This window comes from Dendrobium catenatum, unplaced genomic scaffold (assembly GCF_001605985.2).
Source record: "Dendrobium catenatum unplaced genomic scaffold, ASM160598v2 fragScaff_scaffold_1720, whole genome shotgun sequence".
NCBI classification, from domain to species: domain Eukaryota; kingdom Viridiplantae; phylum Streptophyta; class Magnoliopsida; order Asparagales; family Orchidaceae; genus Dendrobium; species Dendrobium catenatum.
Genome location: NW_021320182.1, coordinates 334,018 through 357,356, shown reverse-complemented (window position 1 = coordinate 357,356; position 23,339 = coordinate 334,018). Strand labels below are relative to the sequence as shown.

The 23,339-nt window shown below is 33.6% G+C and overlaps 2 protein-coding genes across 5 annotated transcripts in view; one reads left to right on the top strand and one right to left on the bottom strand.

Moving 5' to 3' along the window:
* LOC110097903 (kinesin-like protein KIN-10C) overlaps window positions 1-2,077 on the top strand; it is a 31,914-nt gene extending 29,837 nt beyond the window's left edge. Inside the window, exon 16 of one of the 4 annotated variants that reach the window (XM_028701453.1) lies at window positions 1,539-2,077. The gene's annotated coding sequence lies outside the window, so the exon portion shown is untranslated. The remainder of the gene's footprint in view (window positions 1-1,538) is intronic. The other 3 variants (XM_028701455.1, XM_020824544.2, XM_028701454.1) reach the window with 3 other exon arrangements.
* Window positions 2,078-4,533: 2,456 nt separating this feature from the next.
* Window positions 4,534-14,057, bottom strand: LOC110097918. The gene is made up of 7 exons (XM_020824572.2): window positions 12,876-14,057; window positions 11,242-11,443; window positions 7,885-7,973; window positions 6,164-7,703; window positions 5,926-6,077; window positions 5,694-5,850; window positions 4,534-5,478 (listed from the first exon to the last, which is right to left on the bottom strand). The coding sequence occupies exons 2-7, from the start codon at window positions 11,387-11,389 to the stop codon at window positions 4,988-4,990; spliced, it is 2,577 nt and encodes an 858-aa protein (XP_020680231.1). The 5' UTR covers window positions 11,390-11,443; window positions 12,876-14,057; the 3' UTR covers window positions 4,534-4,987.
* Between the last annotated feature and the right edge of the window lie 9,282 nt (window positions 14,058-23,339).

Below are 23,339 nucleotides of genomic sequence, written 5' to 3'. Positions count from 1 at the left end.
CATGCTGCTACTATATGCCAGATAACACATATTTCTAGGTATCTGATTGACGACTAGCCTTAATCGAAAGTTCTCTCTCATGATTGGGAGGCGTAATTAACTATAGGGGCTTGCGCCTATAGGAAACCAGAACTCAGATCATAAAGTCCTCGTAAAATGAGGGCGAAATATCTACAAACCCATCTGCCTTCCAAAATTTATCCCAAAACTTATTCCGTTAAAACTCCCACGAAAAGAAAAAGCAACGGTCGAGTGGAGGCCGGGGCCGAATTTTTGGAGCCCACACTTATACTCAACATAGATGACAGAAAGTTGAAATCAAATTAAATTGTCCTTCTTAGTCTCCTTGAAATTTAAAAATTTTGATTTAATATCTAAAATATTGAATAGGGTAAATGTTTCTCTATTAATTTTTTTGAAGAGATATCTTGTAGTATTGAAGTCTGTAAGTGCTCATGATTTCCAAGTGTTGATGTCTTCACCGTATTAAGTTCTTATCTTCCAAAATGTAAGAATACACTATATTATACCGTTTCTTTGTGTTAACACTCAGAGTTGTAGCAAGAAGAACATAAACAATTTAGAAATTGAAAAAACCAACAAAAATTTCAAGTGACAATTTTTATAAGAAATCAGAACAGCTGCTTCAATGAAGTTTGGCTCTGTAATCAGTAGAGCCAAGATCACAATGATCCCGAGCTTGAGCCAATGCAGACAAGCTTTTGAGAGTCTTCTCAACCAAAATTTTATAAACCCAAAGCTATTAAATGACTCAATTGTACACCATACCCAATAAGGGAATCTTACCTCAGTATCTTAATAAGATAGCTATTTAAGCTTTTTATAAAGCTACTTTAATACTGAGAGAATCTTCTCAGCTCCACCGATTATCTTTATAGCTTTAATCAGTGATCTACTATCGATAAGAAAAAAAAAAACTTTCTACTATGTTGTATTATAACTTTGTTTGAGTTTCTTCTCCCATCTATATGAGGGAACTTTTACTTTGGAAGTGTGTCATAAGCGACCAGGAAAGTTGTTGTTCTTTCAGAGCTCTCTCCTGCAAGGAAAATTATTATGTGCGGATGTCGAACGTCGTCCAGACCAACTAGAATGTGCCACATCACCCCGCTCGGTACCGCAGCTCGGTGTCGTGCTAGGTACCGCTCGGTACCGTGCTTGGTACTACTGACGTGATGCATTCTGATTGGTCTCCGGATGATGAATTTCGTTCTGCATCCGCACAGAATAATTGCTACTCAGTCTCTCTGCAACTTGCAGCGCAATCCTCCATGTAGAATAGTAATACTTTTAAAATTTTTGTGACCATGACTGATTGTAATCCCTAAACCTTCTACTAACTTAATATACAGTCAGATAGAGCAATTAGTAAAAAATTTCTGTCAATCGTCTGTGTAGCAAATCTAATACTAGGATTTCATGCTGTATTTGATTGAACTCATTTTATTTTGTTTAAATTTTCTTACTGTTATTGTACAAACACAGAAGGTTATATGATAGAATTGATCTATCTACAGACTTGAAGAGGCAGAGATCATTGTATCTTCATCAACCTGATTCTGCATAAACGAGATGATCCACATGTTTAAAGCCAGTGAAAACCAGCTAAAGCTGAGGGGAAAGGTCTCATGTACGGCAAATTATTAGGTGTGGCACCAGACATAGAGAATCATTTGGAATTCTTCTGTCTACAATAAAATCGCAGTTACTGTAGCAGCAATGCTTTGACTGTGCTTTTACTGTAGATAAAAAGAAATTCAGATGATTCTCTCCGTCTGATGTCTGCACCTAATAATTTCTTCTTATGTACATTCTACAGTCGCATGAATGGCAAGAGCTGGTTCTCGGATTTTTCATCATGTAACTACATCTCAGCACAGAATGTATCAAATTTCTATATTTTGTGCAGGATTTGCTCAAGTTCTAGCTTTTCTGTGCATGAATTTGAAGTAAGTTTTGTAAAAATTATAAGAGTGTGTTTTGCTTTCCTCCTGAAGTGGAATGTATGAAATCAGCCTGTCATAGTTTCATGTAATAAAACTATTGTGGTGTTTCATTCAGTTTAGGGTTTAGGAGAGAGTTCTAAAAGATTTAATACTATTGAGGCTTATAATAATTATGGATCATCTTGCAAAGAGGAGGGAGCAGAGCAAATGTAGCACTTTTGTAGGATTGGCATAATAGGTATGATACTGTAAAAAAAAAAAAAAGAGAGGAAAATAAAATGTATATAATAACTAAGGCCAGATATAAGAGATCTAGAGCCTATCACCAAATTAGATGCATTATAAGTAAATAAAGTAGGATTTTGCTTAAAAATAAAGATATAAAGAAATATGAAAGCAATGCTTGGAGAAAATTTAAAATGAGAGATTTAAGATTGATATATAATTGCAAATTAATCTTGATCGGGCACGAATTTTGAGGCAAATTTGAGTTTGAAATTTTCAAAATTAAATACGAGACCATTCGAACTCTAATTTCAGCAAACTTATAGTCGAACTAAACATCTCGAAAAGATGAACGCAAAGACTTTGGAGCGGCCCAACCAAGTCCAAATGGATCTAAATCGAAGACCCGAAGCGGATTTTGAAGGTTCAAACCATAAATTGGATGGTGAAATGGTTTCCAAATGTGAAATGCTTATAGTCAAATTGAGCAACTCGACGAGATGAATCCAACGAGCCCAAGATTGTTGAATTCTAGTATAATTAAGATACTCAAATGCTCGATAAACGGTCTATGATCAAATGAGTCAATATCAGCTGTACATTCAAAATACTCCCAACATACTCTTGATCTTATCCATATTTATTGGCCAAGCCAATTCCAAAAAAAGTTATTCTTCATTTAAAGGGGACCTATAGAAGTAAGAGAAAGAAGAGAAGAAATGAAGATAAATCAGAATTCTCTTGCCACCAGACTCCTCGACAACTGATAATCGTCGAACTTGCCATGTCAATTCCATATTTACTCGATAAATGGTCTATGATCAAAGGAGTCAATATCGGTTGTCCATTCAAAACACTTCTAACATGCTCTTGATCTTATCCATATTTAATGGCCATGCCAATTCCAAAAAAACATTATTCTTCATTTAGAGGGGAACTAGAGAAGAAAGAGAAAGAAGAGAAGAAATGAAGATAAATCAGAGTTATCTTGCCACCAGACTCCTCCTCGACAACTAATAATTTCTAAACTTTTGCCAGACTTTTGCCAGGCCATCGAATGGCGTTGGACTTCTGCTCGACCACTAGCTATCGCCAAACTTCCTCCCGGCCATCAACTGACATTGGATAAAAATATTTTTTTTTCTCCATTATGAAGAACAACAAGTTCTATTAAGAGCCAAATTCTCATAAGAAGAACAACAAGTCTAACAATGACTATGATATAAAAGAGGCGAATTACCTAAGTTTTGGAGAACAAATTTAATTTCATGCAATGAGAATCTACTAAGTAAGAGGATTTTTTTAAGGAAATTAATAAAGGAGTATAAAAAGCGAATGAAAGGAGCTTTGGACATAGTCATTAGTAGTGACACAATCATTAAAATAGATGAAAAATTATAGTAATGAAAAATATGTTCATATTACAGAGAACATAAAATTAGTGGAATAAAAATTGAAAAAATTAATATATAATTTTGTGGTTTTGATATTAATAATTATCTTTTAATATCATTAATATATAATATTAAAGAATGCATATATATATATATATATTAGAGTGACATATACTGTGATAATAAAATTAAAAATAAATTTAATTCTTTTAGACATCCACAATAAAGAGTAATAAAAATAGCATTAAATGAATAGATAAAATTATTATCAATGGGTTAGGGAGGAGAAGAGGTAGAGTTAAGATTACATGGATAGAAGACATGCAAAACAAATATATTTAGCACCTCAATCAAAACTCTGTTGGAATGAATAGAAAAAAAAAAGATTTGATAAAGTCAACTACAAATAGTTGGGATAACGCTAATGAATGATGATGATGATATTAGAAATATATTTCAAATATTTTTTTAATTGAAAGCAAGCATAGGGCTAGTTACTGATAAGTAGTCACAAGATCAATTAGAGATTAAGGGTTCATTTGGGACGGATTTCTTATTGTTTTTTAAAGTAGTTTTCTAGTATAAAAATTAAAAATTTGAACTAAAAAGCTGTTGTAATAAGCAGTAAAAAAGCTCTCCCAAACAAAGCCTAAGGATTTCTTTGAGACCGCTTTTTTACTATTTCTTAAGGCAACTTTCTAATACAAAAATTTATACTTAATAGTTGCTTTAGAAAGCAGTATAAAAGTTGTCTCAAACGAAATATAAATTAGACACACAGAGCTAAGACAATTCAATGTAAAAGAGAATTCAGACTTAGATCTCTACCCTAACAACCAATAAATATGCTGCTTGAGCTAGATCTATTGGTGAGGATTTGGATTATGTTGCACAATAGCTTGTTTATTTTTTAAAGCAGCCATAAAAATATTAGTGTGAACAAAAAGTAATAAACAAACAAAATAAGATATTCAGCACCTATCAACTCCAAATCTCCACCATTTTCAGGTCACCAAAAGGAAAAGAATTCCTCAAAACTACAGCTGGTCAAATTCAGCAGGTATATACAGAATAGATAGATAGATAGATAGATAGAGAGAGAGAGAGAGAGAGATCACATTCCTCTGTTTCTACAAACACTGGTAGTTGAGCCATGTCTATGTTAAACACGAAAAATTATTTTGTGCGGGCCCCAGACGGCGTCCGGAGACCGACTAAAATGTGTCATGTCACTTTTTTGTTCATTACCGGGTGACGTGGAGTGTTCTGGTAAGTCTCCGGACCGTCTAATGTCCGCACAGAATAATCTCTCGTTAAACACACCCTTTAATGTGGAAAAAAATTATGTGCTAAGAAGCTGTTGTTTTTTCAACCATTATTTGCTGCCTTCAACACTCCAGATCAATCCCACAATTCCAATGCTGTTTCTTCAAACAGATAATCTAAAATGGCATCTCCAATCTCATCAACTGCTCTTTCAGCTTCAAACTGAAGATCAAACCAAATTGTACCATCCAAATCTTTCTTTACAGCATCCTTCAATGTGCTTGGAGACTGCACATCCAAATGCCAATTTATCCTTCTACATGCTTCCTTCATGAAATATTCTTGTTTAGGTACAGACCAAATGGTTGGCTTGATTAAAGAAACCCAAGGGGTGCAACTGAAATGCCTCTCCTTGATTTCAGTAAGCACTTCATCTATGGAATCAAAGAGAAGCTTTGGATCATCGATAAACAAGCTGTAGGAGACTTCCAATTCATCAAACAACAAAGCTTCATCGAATTCTGAACATGTTATTAAGTCTTCTTCAGAATCTGGTGAGCCTGAAGCAGCTGCAGAGTCATCAATTTGAGATTCTCTAGGCTTTGTTTTTGTCTCAAGAGTGGTTGCTGCATAGAGAATGTTGGAAGTCAGTTTGATGAAGCAAGATTTAGGCTTCATTTGAGACGGCTTTTTATTACTTCTTAAAACAGCTTTCTAATTTAAAAATTAAGATTTTTATACTAAAAAGCTGCTTTAAGAAGCAGTAAGAAAGCTGTCTCAAACGAAACCTTAACGTAAAGCAAAAACAGAAGTGAAATAGAAAGGTACTTCAATTATATACCATGATCTGTTATCATGCCGGGATCTTCAAGGAAGAGAGGTTCAAGAACTGCAATTGGACTTGGACGGACGGCCTTCTCTACAGCACAATCAGCATCTTTAAGTACTTGTTTTTCTGAAGAACTCGAGGGCATAAGAGTCTTCGCTTCTGATTGTTCCTGGGAGAAACTAATTTGTTAATTCAAGTTCACAGTGGTAATCATGCAAAGGCTGCTTATTGACCACCAACTCACTGGCTCTAGTAGCATGGAAGATTCTTCTTCCACTAATGTTCCACTGGGAAGATCATCTTCATTGATAGTCAACATAGACTGTGCTTCTAGTTGGCTAGCCTCTTCAATTTGAATGCATTCTTTGTCTTCAACTTCCACAATCTCCATAATCTCTGTACAGATTTCAGAACTAGCAGATCAGAAACACTAAGAAAGAAAAATGAAATTTAAAGGCACTGTTTACAGAGGCTAAGAATACCATTTACAGCTTCCGGGATTTTATCAGTGCTGGGGAAGCTCTCCTTATGCCTCAAAAGATCCAAATGTTCTGCAATATTTTTTTGCTTTTGTAGTAAAGAAGTGTTTTCCTGAAGAGACTCGGCTTCCTTGGCATCCTTCTCTCTTGCCAGATTATGTCTTGGAGAGTTAAATCCAGGAAAAGAAAGTATTCTACCCAAGGATTTTGATACCTGAATAGAAGGCAATGATTCGTTTTCACTACAAATACGAAGAAACTCAGCAAGATTTTTCCTGGCTTCATCACAGAAAGCAGCTTCTGTGTAGAGCACACTAGGAGCAGCATTTTTGCTCAATTTCTTGCGACCAGCAGTTTTCGAAGCAATTGAAAATTGATTTTTCTTCTGAATTTCTACGGTATCCGATCTATGATTTTTCTTCTGAATTTCTTTGGTATCCGATCTATTTTCTCTGCCATTTTCAGTGTGTTCTCTACTGCTAGAAGTTGCATTCTTTCTTGATATCTCTTTACCATATGGGATTTTATGCATAATGCCATCCATGGCAATTCGGTCCTTCCCCCTTTTGCTTGGTCCAATTACATTTCTGAACCTCCTCGTGATTTCTTTGACAGAAAAATTAGAGGAAAGCCTTTCTCTATCTTCCTTGTTTTCAATATTACAATATGATGGAATAGAAGCTATTGGATTTATCATACTTGAAAGATTTTGATTTCTCAACTGAGTGGGCTTCAAAACAACAATGGTGTCTGGACCTTTAGCATCATCTCTTTCATTTGATTGGCACACTACTGTTAACTTATCTTTTGTCCGAAATGAGTAAGGACCACTTTGTTTTTGAAACCTTTTTGATACTGGGAGTTCACTGAACAACTGATTTTGTATAGAAGCTTTACCACATTGAACATTTTGAAATTCTTGAATATGCTTTCGGATCGGTGAATTTGGATCTTGAAGAATCTCGAGGAATAGCTCCTTGTTTGAATTCAGAATCTCGAACACATTAACGATGTCCTTTGGTTGATGAACCTCTTTGTTCTCACTTGAGTTGATAGAATTCTGTCTTAGAAAGGCCTCACTTAAATCAACAATGGCCTTCTGAAGAACAGTCACAGATGCAACATCATCCTCACTCATTTTTAGATCGCTCTCAATTGCAGGGAAAGGAAACTGACCTGTCTTATTTTCATATTCAAATTGTTTTCTTTCCCAATACAAGCCATTTTTGCAGTAATCTAACATAAATTCACCGAGGTCTATGTCAGATGAAAGCAATGTTGACATATTGGGATAATCGGATTGCTGTGACATCAAACTTGGAGAAGAATTTAAATTATTTTTAGAGCCAACTACACCATTCTTAGTTGATTCCTTGTGATTCTTCTCAACATTGGCTCCAATTCCCAACTCAGCTTTTATCCATTCTATTTTTGAATCAAATTCCTTCCTCGAGTGATTTGATCTTGGAATTTCTTTTTTCCTGAGTGTGTTGAAACTAGAAACACCCAAATCAACCCTGTTATCTTCCTCAGGTTCAGTATCCTGAAACAAACAGGCCAAGTTTTCATTAAATTGCAATTCTCTGCTGGATAACGCATATTAGGAGTCAACACGAAGAAATCGAAATGCCACTCAATTACAAACTTTAAGTGTTTTTTTTTTTCTTCTCAACCATGTAAATTCGCAAATATTTGCTTCTAGGAGGAGGATAATGCTAACTTACAGATATGGGGGTTATATTCTCAGCATCTCCATGATTTTCCTCTATATTATTACATGGGAGACCAACTTTGTTTCTTGAATTGCTAATGCCTGCAAAAGAGAATAAACAACAGAAGGGATTGAACAAGAGAACCAAAATATCATGATAAAAATATTTTTGTATTTAATATAGCATGAAGTGCAGTTCTTGCGCTGGTATGGAAGTAATTCTTAGTAGGACTGATGGTCAAAGCAAGATTCATAGTCAATGTGAAATGACAGCAGTATAGTACTTAAGTGTGATGGGAATGAACCTAAAAGTTGAAGGATGGTCATCCAAGCATATATAGTAATGGTAAAGGAAGAAAATTGGCAAGCATTATTTGCAAAATATAGCATAATATATATCATACATTGTATACCATATACTCCTGTATTCAAATGTAGCAACATACAAATTTCCCATGCATTAAGATCATAGATTTAGGTACTGTATTCACTTAATGTAGGTGTGAGAAAATAAGAAAAATGATCTCTCGGCTCTTTATGAAAGATCAAAATAGTCGCCGAATATATTAAAAGAACATTTTGGTCCCTCAACTCTTTAAAGAGGAATCAAAATAGTCCCACTATAGGAATATCTTCATTCCTCTTTAAAAACTTGTGGAATCAAAATGGTTATTTAATATAGTCGAGGGCCATTTTGATCCTTCATTAAAAATCAGGGACTATTTTAATCATTTTCTCATATAAGTGTCTATTTATAGGCATCCATGCCGAATATAATAGGAATGAATAAATAGGAGATATCATAAGGGTGAAAACATACATATTTCCCATAATTAGAAATCCCCATTATATAAACCTTGCATAATATTATTTTTTAATATGTATCATATGCTAACTCTCTCCCTTAAGCTTGTGCATATATATCTCATAGCTTTGGCTTGTTACATAATCGAGAAAACAAGAAATGCTAGCTAAAGTGATTAGCCACTAGTTCTAAACTAGAAAATTGGTAAGTGATATGATAGGAAATACTTGAGTTCGCAAGTAATCCTAAGGTAATACTTGAGTTCGCAAGCAAACCTATCACAAGTTGGTGAACAAACAGCAACGAAACTGCTGTTTGCAGCATGAAAACAGCCCCAAACCGTGGAAAACAACAAAGAAACTGAGTAAAAATCCGAAGAAAATCAAGCCAACCTCTTGTGTTCCACTAGTAGGTGAAAGAAGACAACAACTATACAAAATTCTTCAATTCAAGAGGAAGAGAACTCTCCAAAGTCTCTAGCCAAGAAGACTAGAGCCCAAGCCTCCAAGAAGATCCCAAAAATCAGCCCAAATTCAAGATTAGACCCTAAATCCCCCTTAGCCCCTAATTAACTCCAAAGCCCCCATACAAAAATCCCTAAACAGCCCTTCTATTCAAATTTCCCCCCTTCCCATTCAAAATTTCCCTCTAACACTTCAATTAAACCCAATCATGGGCCCCAAGGCTTCCGCCCCCCTCTTGCCCATTTCCGCCCCATGTGGGACCCGCTTGGAGTAAGTAAGGACCGGTTCAGTCGACCCAGGAGAGGCCGGCCTAATATGATACTCTTCTTATGGTACACGTCAGAGGCACAACATAGCCAGGCACGTTCAATGGAAAATAAAATGGAGATGATTGTACTTTTATTGGTGCAAAATTAGACGATGCTCCTATAATAAATAAAATGTAAAAAGAATAAATTTTATTTAAATGAATGGAATTTTAATCTATATTTATATTAAATACTTATATGTATGTTAAATAAAAATTTTGACAAATGAACATGACTACTTATATGCATGTTAAATTGTTATACTATAAATTGTAATTGTCTGTTGAGTTTATTATGAAAAACTCAAATTTTTTAAATTGAAATATCAGGTAAATCTCCTATGGATTAAATGACTTAAGGAGAACATATTATATAAAGAATAAGAGAATCAAATGAAAATATGTAAGAATTATTTTGTTATATGTTCAAATTGGAAAATTTTTGTTTTAGCAGCTCTTCAATTATATTTTAGACATTAGTTCATTGAGTAATCATTGTTATTGAAAGAACTGTAATAATAGTCTGACCGTATATTCTTGCCTCATTAAATTGAGCTTTCAGGCCAAGTTGTAACAAATTCAACTGATGGTTCTCGAAATATGGAGAAAGGGTGAAAGGAGTACCAATGGTCAAGTAGTTTATGCGACCTTCCTCTTTCTAGAGCTGAAATCTTGAAAAATACCATGAGAGAATTTAAAGGTTCCTGATAATTGTGAGTCTTAAGAAGTTAGTGATTAGATCATAAATTAATTGAAAAAGACAGGTTCTGAGAGATATGCAACATGCTTTCTAGAAATGGGAGAAGGTGAACTATCAAAAAATAATAACAGGGGAAGAGAGCACATGTGAAGCAATGAAAAAGAGGACGGTTAAATGTCATTAGAGAAGAGAAAATTGAAATCTAAATCCCATGATAAACCAACTGAATCAGCTACAACAGACCTAAATGAAGAGACAACACAAAAGACAAAGATAGATGGCTATGATTGTTGAAGAAATCTGTCATAGTATTCATAAGAAAGTGCAACTGATTATAAAGAGAAGGCACCGGGAGTCTCACTAAATGTCAAAGTATGTTGAGCAACAAAGGGATAACCAAATTTCTCTCAATAAAGATCAGGAGGATGATTAGTGTGATTGCAATGAGGAGAAAAGGAAAAGGTATTTTGGCATGGCCACAACCACTATTACTCTATCCATCGCTAGAAACAACCTTCAAAGCAAATTTATTTGCATATAGAGATGGATAGTTTGGTAATGTGAAGAACTAGAGAGAGTAGTCATAATATAAGGCATTTTGAAGTTGGGCATTATTTGGGATTATATACCTTGCAAGAAAGGTGCAGAATGGAGAGAAATTGGGCAACAAGGAATTCTATGCTTTGCTTTTTAGCCTAGCTCTGATATCATCTTGTGAGGAAAGATTGTGTTATCTTATTCATTAAATATGGGTGCCAATTCATAAGTGTATAAGATAAATACAATAGAAAACAAATAATGGGGAGAATAATAACAATTAAAGGAGAATAAATACATATTTCCCCAACTCGAAAGCTTTCCTAATATTATTTTCCTAACATTCCTTATATGCCAACATCATGAAAAATGCAAACAAATGAAAAAAAAAATGAATATTATGAGTTGTATGTAGATTGTCACATAAAAGAATTTAGTTAATAGCATGTACTTAATATAAAAAGTGGAGGAATTTTGAAAGCATATTCAAGTACCAAGAATTATACAAGTTTTACACATCTTGAATGAATGATTCTCTTGCTTAAGGAGTTTCTCACCTAAATTTCTAGAACTACCACATTTTTTATCTGAAAGAAACCTTTGAGTAGAACGTCCTCGGCGAAAGTCAAAAATACTGATCAGACCCTGCATGCAACCTACATTCTCCTTTTTCCATCGTGTAAAACGTTTGTGTTTCTTTGTCATTATTAGCGCCAAACTGCAACTCTTGGCAAATTGAAGACTAAGCCAAAAAAGGACCTATATGATAGCAGAATAAAAGAAAGAGGTCAGAATTCAGCTCTACAGACAAAATAAAAATCAAAGAATGACATGGTAACATCATACAAATAGTGAACTATTTTTTTTTTAGATTGTCCCGTGAAATACATATAGTAGAATTTACATCATTTTACTAGGAAGCAGTGTATTTATTCCAGACTTTTACATTTTCTTGCTTCCCTTTATGTCCTCATATAGCCAACATCTAGCAGTATAATGATGTTTATAGAGCATTGACTTACTCAAACATCCCAACCTCACATACATTTCATGATAAGCATAGCAACCATTAGGCAAGAAGGCTTTTCTTCTGATAAGTTGCAAATGGTTTAGGAATTCAAGTGGTTGGCTTTTTTTTTTTTTTTTGTTAAATTTAGTCACAGAAGGTTATTAATCTGAAGGATTGAATCAAAATTAAACTGATTTCTATCGTAAAGCTCTAACTTAGTTAGTATGTTCCTTAGTTCTCCGAATAGAGTACACATGCTTCAGTTTAACCTATAACTTATTTAACTAAATATTCATTAGCTCATTTTATGAAATTTGGTACATAACTAGCCTTATGCCATAATTTTCTACAACTAGCTTCATGCCTATTTATTTTCAATTTTTCTTATGCTCTACTTTCAACTAATAAAATGTTTGGGATAGATTTCTAGCCTTCAAGAAAAAAATTAACAGATTTCTTTCTTGTGTGTGCATATATTTTTGGTTGGATTGAATGGGTTGAAACTTATTCCAGGATCTCTAAAATAGAGGTAATCCTGATATAGTAGGGAGGTTGGATTTGAATAAGAGTAGATTAGCCCATTTGGATTAAAGAATCAAGAAAGCCAAAATATAATACCTTTTTTTAAGAATAGATGTTTAACCTAAACATGTGCTGGTTGGTCTAAAATAAAGGCATTTTTATTCTCATTGAGATGTTAAAGTTACTCAACAAGTGTGTTGCTCATAATCATGAAGCTACGCAAGAGGTTCATGTGCAATACAACTCTTTTTAGTCATATTTTCAAACAAATAAAAATATACAACATTAGGCCTTGAAAAACAAAGAGGCTAAACAACATCACCAAAATGAGTTGATCTTAAAGATTTGTCGAGTTACAATAATATTAAGCATCTTCTACAAGAGTTTCTCTTAATAAAAACTCACAGAAACGCATTAAAGATTAATCTCTGCCTATGAAGATCAAAGAATTTATGACTCATAATCCACTAATCAAGTTTTCAAGTAGTCATTTGTCATTTTTTTTAATCCAACTGAAGGAATTTGTGTATCACAGACTAGACTGATGCAAAATATGCTAAGAGGGCTCTAAATTCATGGAACAACATGAGACCTAATAGACATTTCAACAATCCAGATCACTACAACTACAAATAAAAGCTAAATAAAGAACCAAATTACCTGGCATACAAGAATTCACTACGAGGTGCCAAAGAAGAGTTGCATCAACTAGGCACTCAAAACAAAGTTTCAATATCAGCACTTCAGTTCTCTAAAATAATCAAAATCTATAGCCCATGAGATGCTTCTGTTCTCCTAGGCTGCAAGGAATCAGAAACTTTTCTTCCTCTGTACACCAAATCCCACACCTCTCTTCCTGTTTTTTTAATTCAAATAACAGCCTTTTCTTCCATCCTCACAAAACTATCGCATGTGAATCAGAAGCTATATCTAGAAAGTTGAAATTTCACTTTGGAGCAGGAATCTCGAATCAAAACGACAGCACTTGAACTGCAAATTGCCAGCTTTACAATGAATTTTATTTATGATCCACTGGATTCTAAATTCACAGCACAAGAAAAGAATCTCCAAATCCTCTGTTTTCAGCAATATTTGATGTCACTTCTTCCCTTCTGCAAACCAGCTCAGGAAAACAAAAACCAAGCTGCTTCTCTTCACAAAACTACGGATATTATCGGCAGAAAATGGGGGAAATACGTGAAATTCACCTCGAAATTTTGGACCTTTCTGCGCTTCAACGCCAATAGTTCAAAGACTCGTTTCATCAAACATCTTCATGACTCAATCTTCCACCGACTTGTTCGAGAACAATTGAAGGAGGCACGGAATGGATGTAAAGCGTAAAGAGAAAGAAAGGTAAGTAGAGATATAACAGCGAGCTCCTGCGTGGGCCGCCCATTACCAAAAAGTCCTCCATAGATCAAAAGCGATTGGCATCTCCACAATTTTCGCTCTTTTTCTCTCTCTAAAACTCCTTTTCGTCCTTCCGCCAGCGACAACCCGTCTTTTTTTGGTACGAAGAACCGCCAGCGACTATAGGCTGTTCTTCCTCTGCGCTTCGTTCCTTCCTTTCGGTTTTCTCTTTTGTACGCCAAGGGTAAAAGTGGAGGAGGAAATGGAAAACTTGGCAAAATTGAATATTGATAACAGATTTAACATATTCTTATTGTCAAAATGCTCACTCTAAAAAACCATCATGATCCTGCGACAAAAAGAATGGCTTTGTGGGGGAATTTTAATAGGAAATCAGAAATCTTTCGGGCTTGATACCAAAAACTGGCTCTTTTAATACAAATTGGTTTCTCTATTTCTGCGTGTGCTGCTACTTTTTGGCGAAGGAATTGTCTTGTTGGATGCAATTATGCAAAACATCTTTTTGGAAGTATTTTCATACCCTTGTAATGTCACTTTCAAAACTTATTTTCTTGAAAAAAAAAAAGTATGATTAACTATTCAAATAATAGTTTTAAAATTCTGCATATCTGAAATGATATTCGTTTATTAACTCTATAAATGGAATATTTTAATACTAACATTATCTAGTAATTTAAAGTACCTTAATAATAGTTTTAATACCCCTTATAATTTACTGGTTGGATGATTTGACTCCAACTACAAGATCTTGAGCTTGAGATCTAACGAGTAACAATCTGCATAAAAAACAGACCAGCCTGATCAACCATGCAAGTTAATATCTAACATGTTCTTTATAGTTGTTGTCATATCTCGAGTCTGAAAGACGGTACATCTCAGCAGCACAAAACGTGATGAAAAGTTAGAATATATGCTTTGTACTCAAAAAGAGAAGTGCATAAACCAATTATATGAGAGAAAAGCAATGAAAAAAATCAAATATTCATTTCATTAATATGAATTCAAATAATTGTATCAAGATAATATGACTACTACAAGTTAAGTAAGTTCGAAAGAAATAACAACATTAAGGGAAGTAACCAAACTCACAACAACATAACATAAAAGAATTACTAAAAATATAAAAAGACTAACTATAATATCTACTGTCGATAATTATGCTCCTGAAGTGGTTGTTGGCTAAAAATGTCTGAAGAACCTGCTATAATAAGAGACAATGGGTGAGCTTGATAAATCAAACTAAGTAACCAACATTTATCAAAGCATAAACAGCAAAGGAGTGTGGTATATAGTATGAACAATCAAAAAGTGAGAGTAATAACCTATCGTCGTTATATTAAAGTGACAATGACGCATGTCATGTCTCCTACAATGAAATATGCTGGTGTATATACTTGTTGTAGGCTGGAATATCGCGGTGTTAGAGTTAGAAATTTTTTCATCTTAGCGTTGTACGAATATCCAGCACATGAACATAAGAAAAATAAATACACTGAGATTTTTACGTGGAAATCCTGGAAAGAGAAAAAACCACGGGGTCATGCCCAGTCGGAAGAATTCCACTAGTGTTTGTCTGAGATCTAAGAGGCTGACTCATCCTTAAAATCTAGGATGATCAGATTACAATGATTCACTTTTGAATTGAAGTCTAGATACAAACAAGTTTTGTATTCGAGCTGAATTCATAGTTACTTAGAATTATGGCGTCACTTAGAAATCGGGCGGAGTTCTGGCTTCACTGGAAAGTCGGGCGGAATTCCGGCGTCACTTGGGCGTCGGGCAGAATTCCAGCGTCACTTCGGAGTCGGGCAAAATTCTGGCATCACTTGGGCGTCGGGCAAAATTTTGGCGGTGGTCGAGGAGGAGTTTCTTCCCTCCTATCATTCTCTTCTTCTTCTTCTTGTTGGGTCCCCTCTCAAGAGAAATGAGGGGTTATTTATAGTTTTTTTTAGGATGGCATGACCCGTAAATAGGAAGATGATCAAGGGCAAGTGTGGAGTGGTTCAGATGAACGGTCGATATTGAATCCCTTGATCGTGGGTCGTTTGTCATACATTTGAAGGTCTTAATGATATTGGAATTCGGCGATCTTGGACTCGTTGGATTCGTCTCGTTGAGCTGCTTGATTCGACTATAAGCATGTCATGTTTGAAAGCTGTTTGATAATCCAAATTATGGTTTGAACCTTCCAATAACTCTTCAGGTCTTCAATTCGGAGGCTCAGATCGAGTTGAATTTGGTGTCGTTGGGTTCATATTTCTGAGACACTCAGTTTGACTTTAAGATTGCTGAAATCGGAATTCAGGTGATCCCGGATTTAGTTTTTGAAGTTTCCGGTTTGATTTTGCCTCGAGATTCGTGCCTGATCAAGATAATTTTTTGATGATATACCATTATTAAATAGCTACTATGTCAAATCATTTAAATGCTTATAAATGGAGCACACTAAATATCCTTGTACCTCAAATAACTTACCAATCATTTATTATTTTTAATTCATGCCTTATTATATTTAACATTTATATACATACAATATAGTCGGTTTATCAAATATCAATCACCTTCCATCAACCCAAGGAAATCCAATGATTTCCTATAATGTCCTCACTCTATGGGCTTGTCAGCCCCGGATAACCAATAACCAATAGGGGTTCTACCAACATACTCATCAATGCACCAAATCATATGATTTTCCAAAATTTTCATAAGCATCGTTTAATGAATTTTTATAGTTTCAATGAACTTTTATAGTTTCAATATGACGAATATTCTTTCATAATAAAATATGAATTGCCAATGATAATATTCATTGCATTCAATTAGAGCATGTATATAAAAATATAAACAAATTGATTTACATAAGGTTATGCAACAATAAATATATTCTATTTAAGAATCTTGCTAATTCATTATGAGTATAAGTATAAAATAAAAGAATTTATAATAACAAGATTGGCAGTAAAATCAGTTACTAAAACTCATTACAAATAGTGTGAATTTATGCCCTTTAACAAGAAAGGGTATGCTTACACCAAACTACACTACGAGGGCAACAACTCGAAGGTCCTACAAACAAGAGTCATGTTGAAAGACTTCAATGCTTGAAACATAGGGTTTACAAAACACAAGCTTAATTATATATATTTATATAATATTATTCAAGTCTAAAGGATAATATAAGGTTATATAAAAATCGACCATCATATATAAGTAAGGCTTTCTCCCAAAGCAAGCTAAACTAATAAAAATAAAAATAAAATGATACAATTTAAATAAAAACCTACCAATCAAAACTAGTTAAAATGTAAGAGAAAAAATGATTATATAATTTGATAAACATGAAAAAGAAAATAAAAGAAAAGAGGAAAGAAGGAAAGGGATGAGTGGAAAAACTTATTACAAAAGGAGAAGATATTGAGAAGAGTTCGCTAAGAGCTAGCATTGTGAGAAGGAAACAAAGGAGGAGAACGGAGGATACCAGCAACTGCTAAGAAGAGAAAGAAGAGGAGTCGTTGCCCTAGATTCTCTGTTATGTTTAAATGGCATGAGAGAGATGCTATCGGTGGGAGAAATAAAAAAAGCAGGATGAATCACATGATTTTTGGTTTTGTAGAGAGAAAATTGTGGTTGTGGATGTCATTCGATCCGCACGAGCACTAAAGGGGCAAAGATATGTCTAGACTGGTTCAGTCCAGTTCCAGATTATTACAGTTGTCACCTCATGCCCTTTTTACTTAGGAATCTGAGTTCCTACGACACAATCAAGAGAATGGAGGATTGGTGAGAGAGGTTGAGAAAAAAGAGGGGAGCTCGCTCACTCCGACAGGTGAAAGGATGGTGATCAATTGAAAGCAATGAGAGGATGGAAGTAGACTGCTAGGGTATAGTGAATGAAAACAAAAGCAAAAGCAAGCAAGAGGAGATCCTAGTCCCATATTGGACAATTGTGGTGACTTCAACAAGTCTTTTGAGAGGAATCTAGAGTAGGAGATGAGAGAAGTCTTTTTGTAGGGATTTGAGATATTTCACCCCATGTTTTTGTCTCTCCAATGTATAGATTCAACAATATAAATTAATGATAGTAAGTAGGTTTTTCAAATGATAACTTGAAAGTGTCGATGAAAAAGTTTAGTGAACTATATGTATAAGAGAAAGATCAAATACAATTAAGGATTATGGAGGGTTAACTATAAAGTATAAATTAGGAGAAATTCGTGGATTCATTAATTGCATCAATTAACATTTTAACTTAACTATTTTATTCATTAATGTTTTGATGTTCAATGTTGTAAATTTATAATTGCTTTGATGTTCAATTAACATATTTATAATTAGGTTGATATATTATTCATTATTATTTTATCTCTTTTAATTGATCATATATATGCACTTCAGAAAAATCGTTCATTACCAGCGGCGATTTTCAGCGGTATATGTCAATTTTCCGACGGTTTTTAAAGCGCTGGCCGAAATAAGCCACCCAGGAAATGAAAACCGGTGGTAATATTTTTCGGTGGTTTTCCGGTGGCTATAATAGCCGGAAATTACTGAGCCCAAAACAGCAGATAAACCGCCAGAATATTTCGGCCCAAATACCGCTGGTCATTCTCGACGGTCATTTCACCACTGGAAATTTTGCCAGTCAGACCCAATGCTTTAACACCATTTGGTACCGGCAGTCAGACCGCTGGAAAATCCGTTAATATTCAATGAATTTCCTGTAGTGATGCCACATACCTTATTGTTTATATTTTGTGGGCTTATTTCTTGTAAACTTATGCCAATTATTCTAAAAAATTTAGGACACTAATTTTGCATAATATAGATCAGAAACTTTTAGGCTCATGCTTCTTGGAGGTGATTAAGGTTATGTTTGGGAAAGCTTTTTTAGTGTTCTCTAAAGTTGTTTTTTAATATAAAATTTTAAATTTAAGAAATTTTTGCACTAAAAAATTACTTTAGAAAGCAATTAAAAAATTGTCTCAAATAAAGACTAAAATTAGATTCATTTAATTAATTCAATAGTGTAATTAAATTTTATTTGAGTAAATGTCGGACTTAAATAATAGTATGGGGCCCATCGCAAAGGTATTTGATCTTAAGAGAACTTTCACACATATTTTTCTAAAAGAAATAAATAAAATAATGAACATATTTATCTAATTTTTCTCATTATAGGACATATAAAGTCAAGTTTCCCTTATCTAAATCCTCTTTTTGGTGCATCAACAACACAAAGCGTCTAAAATATTTTTAATAAAATTATAAAGGCCATGTTGGTGGGGCCTGTGGATAGAAAGCCTTAGGGACGAAGACAAAGCATAATAAATTAGAGAAATGAGATTAATATGATATCCAATCAAATTTAAGCTAAGTTGTTAGAAAATTTTGTACTAGAAATCTGTTGGAATATATTTCAATTTTTTTGAAATACAAAGAACAAGAGCTAGTGGTGATTAGGAGGCCGAGCCAACAGTGGGGGCGGAGCTAGAAGATGGTGGTAGGTGGTAGGAGGTGGGTGCATAATAGCTATGGAGGATGACCAGAACCAGGCGGTAGGCAATAAGCGACAATTGTAGTGTTGTTAGATTGTGCTCAGCAAGCGGCGGTTGTGGGCGACATCCATGAGCAGAAAAAATGAGGTTGTGAACTATTTATTTTTCTTTCATTTGAAATCCGTTATATTTGATGAATTCTAAATTCGCCTAAAACATATTTGAATACCCTACACAAATAATTTGCAATCGAGTTACTTCAAACCAAAAGCAAAAAAAAATTAATTCGAATTCGATTCACTAATGACCAAATTTGGGTCTGAGCACAATTTCAAAAAATTGAACTGACTTGACCCAAAGTTACATCCTACTTCAATGCCATCACAAAAGTGTTGAGATTTTTGACAACCAAATGATCACATGTGAAGAATAATATAAGGGAATTGTGGTGCTATGATTTCACATAGTTCATGTGCTAAGCACATGCTGCCATGATGTTTGGCAAAGAGAAAAGCAAGCAAAATCTTACCAATGCTGTGATCAATCATGGAAAGCTGGCATAAAACTTGTTCCTTGTGGATTGGCTATAAGATTTATTTTCATTTTTATATTTTTATTTCAATTTTTTTTTTTTAAGTTTTGATCATGACATTTTATGTGATTTCATTGTTAATTTCAAATATATTTTAGTTTGATGTTAATAATGTATGAAGCTGTCATCAATGTCAGATCTGAGTAGGGTTTAATGTACATCAATTTGATCTTTATAGAACTATTGCATATATATTTAGTTATATGTTTCACTTTCTTTAAATTCATAATAATTGGGTCTAACATGTGCAAATTCACATATTTAATAATTTATTTTAAATATATAAATGTAATTAGTTTCTCAAATAAAAACAATTTTTTGGGGACTTATATGTAATTCTCTATTTTATTTGTTTATTTGTGGAGAAGTTGATGTTGGAAAGTACAATCACTAGCGAAAAAAAAAAAAAAAAAAAAAAAAAAAAAAAAATAGAAAATTGCAACATAAAGAAATAACACCAAAATATAATGTGGAAAAACACGAATTCGAAAAAAAATCACACCAAGAAATTCACTTTAAAATTTTGAGAGAAATAGTACATTTCTCTCTATTCTCTCACTCTCTCTAATTAGTCTCTCTTCACCCTTGCAATGTTCGCTTACCAACAAACAAAGAAAATTGTTCATCCCACCACGTAACGTCACGATGCCAAGTTTGGAGAGTCGCGACGATCAACTCTTTGTCTAAAGTCTACTTGATAGCGCCACAACGCTCCTCTTTTTTGTCTAACCAAACAATATATTACAGCATTGTTGTATAGTTGTATGGACCCCCTGCAACCCACGACCGATGGAATTGAGATCCAAAGCAGCAGTGCAAATCCAATTGATCGATAGAATTAGATTCCACACAAAATTAATAATTTATTATTTGATTATCATGTTATTGCTCCAATGATTGGCAATTTCACTCTCCTTTAAAAAGGCGCATATTTAAAATCATATGCATGCTTGCCAATTTAAATAATGAGTATTTTGATAAACAAATGCAAAGTGATTAAATAATAATTTTCTCTTATTAACTTTTTTTTTTAATGAATACTGAATTATAATAGTTTGATTGCTATAATTCTATGCATTTATGATTGAACTTCTATATTTGGATTTATTTATTTTTTTTATTTTACAATTTTTTTAATCCTTTATTACAAAATAAAGAGAGATGGCATCTCAAATACTCCACTATATTAAAAGGTAGAATATTAGCCTACTAATTTATTATTATTATTATTAATTTTAAAATATAATTTATCATAGGAAAGGTGTGAAACATGCATTTTAAAGTTTTAGATTTGTGGCAATCACATAGATAGCTCTTAAATCTTTTCTATTAATGAAATTAATAGACTCTTATTGATAAATCATCAAAATTTTCAATTTCAAATTTGTTCGAGACTCGAGAGTGGATCTTGATGCATAATTAAATTCAAAATTTTCAATTTCAAATTCAAACCTATATGAACTCTAATTCAATGAATTTATAGCCAAACCAAACATCTTGACAAGGCACCAAAAATAGTCCAATCCGAGTTTTCATTAACCTAAATTAAGCACCTTCATGAATTGAAATTTTTGAAACATTAATTAGAGGACTAAAAAAATTCAAATTTAATTTGCGTATATTCAAATCGAGTGTCTCAATAAGGTGAATCCAATAAAACTAAAATTGCTTTATTATGATATTGTTAAGACACCTAAATTCTGAAGGAATGGTCTATGATCAAATAGATTCAATACATGTCATTCGATAAATTGTTTTGGATTATGCTATACTTGCAAAGTATGACTCTCTAAGAAAATTATATATAAACCCCCACTAGTTGAACCTTACTTTGAGATTTAATAGATTCAAAGGGTTAAAGAATGTCAATGCTTTGTTTGTGCACGACTGCTCAATTATCATCATCAAGCCACTACCATACTTCTATCGATAGACTACAGTTGGATCACCACCAATTATCATTCTCAAACCATTATTGTCTGGTTATATTCTCAAATCACTATTGACGACTACAACCCTAGCCTCAATCCTCTGTCATCCAACTATACTACTTTGTGTACCATTTCTCTATAGTTTTCCAACAATCGTAGTCCGACTAAGGTCCTCCAACCATCGTCATTCGACTACAATCACTACATTACTTATATTAGTTTTTCATATAAAAAGTATGGTGCATGTTGTAACTCATCTTCTATTTTTATATATGTTGGGTATTTGTACAATGCTAATACAATAAACTCTCTGGCTCTACGGTCGTGAATGTTGTGACACATAATATTTATTTAAATTTCACTAAAATATTAAAAAACACGATATAATTTCAATTCATATTTTCAACTTTTATCATATATCTAACAATTTGATCTTGATTTATATTTTAAAAGTTTGATTGCTTTAAATATATAGTTAATTTCAATAGGCATATATATACTTAATGTTTAAATTATTATTTTTTATTGGTTATCATACCTACTTATAGATAATGATTTCTTTTTAATAACCTAATTTAGGGGTTATATCACACCAGCTAAGAGATGCAATCACTTCAACCAACTAGTCTAGCCTGAGTTTTATAAACCTTATTAAATAAGGATGTAGAAGGACAAAGTTCCAAGTCATGTGTCTATTCCATCAATCAAATATTATTACCAATAATACCATAAGAATATTTAGATTAATTAATTTACTATTATCATTAAACTTTTGCTAATATCTTCACAATAATTTGATTTTTTTTTTAAAAAAAATCTCGATTATAATTTCTATTTTGAGAGAGCGCATTGCAAAGTTATTAATCATAATTATATAGATTGATATAATGAAAATTGGATAAATATGTTTTATTTAGTAATGTTGTGTTATTTTATTTGGTGTAAAATGAAATTATTGTTATTCTAATGAAATTATATAATCTCTTTTCTATTTAATAGTATAATTGCAGTGTATTAATAAATGTTAAAAATTAAATACTATTATAAATTTTAAATATTATTTAATTAATTCATAAAGATATCAATAAATAAATTTATCATGATACGTAATACTAATTGTTGCGTCCAGGAGTATTCGCGGCGGTAGAGAAATATAAAGTTCATCGTTTTAGCATTGTACGAAAATCCGGCACGTAATCAGATAAGTGAGAGGGCGATTTGGCACGCAATTAGATAAGAGAGAGGGTCTAGCATTTATGAGACACCAAGATTTTTACGTGGAAAACCCCTGGAAAAGGGGGAAAAACCACGGGGCCTGGCCCAGTTTGAATGAATCCACTAGTATTTATAGTCGATTACAAATGAGGCCCTTCCCTGGGAGAAGGCCTTAGCTTGATGTACATCTTATAGAGTACATTACATGATGTAAATACAAAGAGTTACTATTGACGTATTCGCTTTGTTGGAAGGACTGTAGTCGGCGGGCGATGGAAGTCGGAGGACCGTAGTCAGCTGGCGATAGAGGTCGGAAGGGCTGTAGTCGGCGGGCGACATAAGTCAGGAGGACCGTAGTCAACGGGTGACGGATGTCGGAAAGACTGTAGTCGGCGGGCGACATAAGTCAGGAGGACCGTAGTCGGCTGGCGATGGAGGTCGGAAGAACTGTATCCTGACGACGAAGATCAAAAGGACAGCGTCAGGTAGAAGTACAACAATGGAAAGAAATGCATCT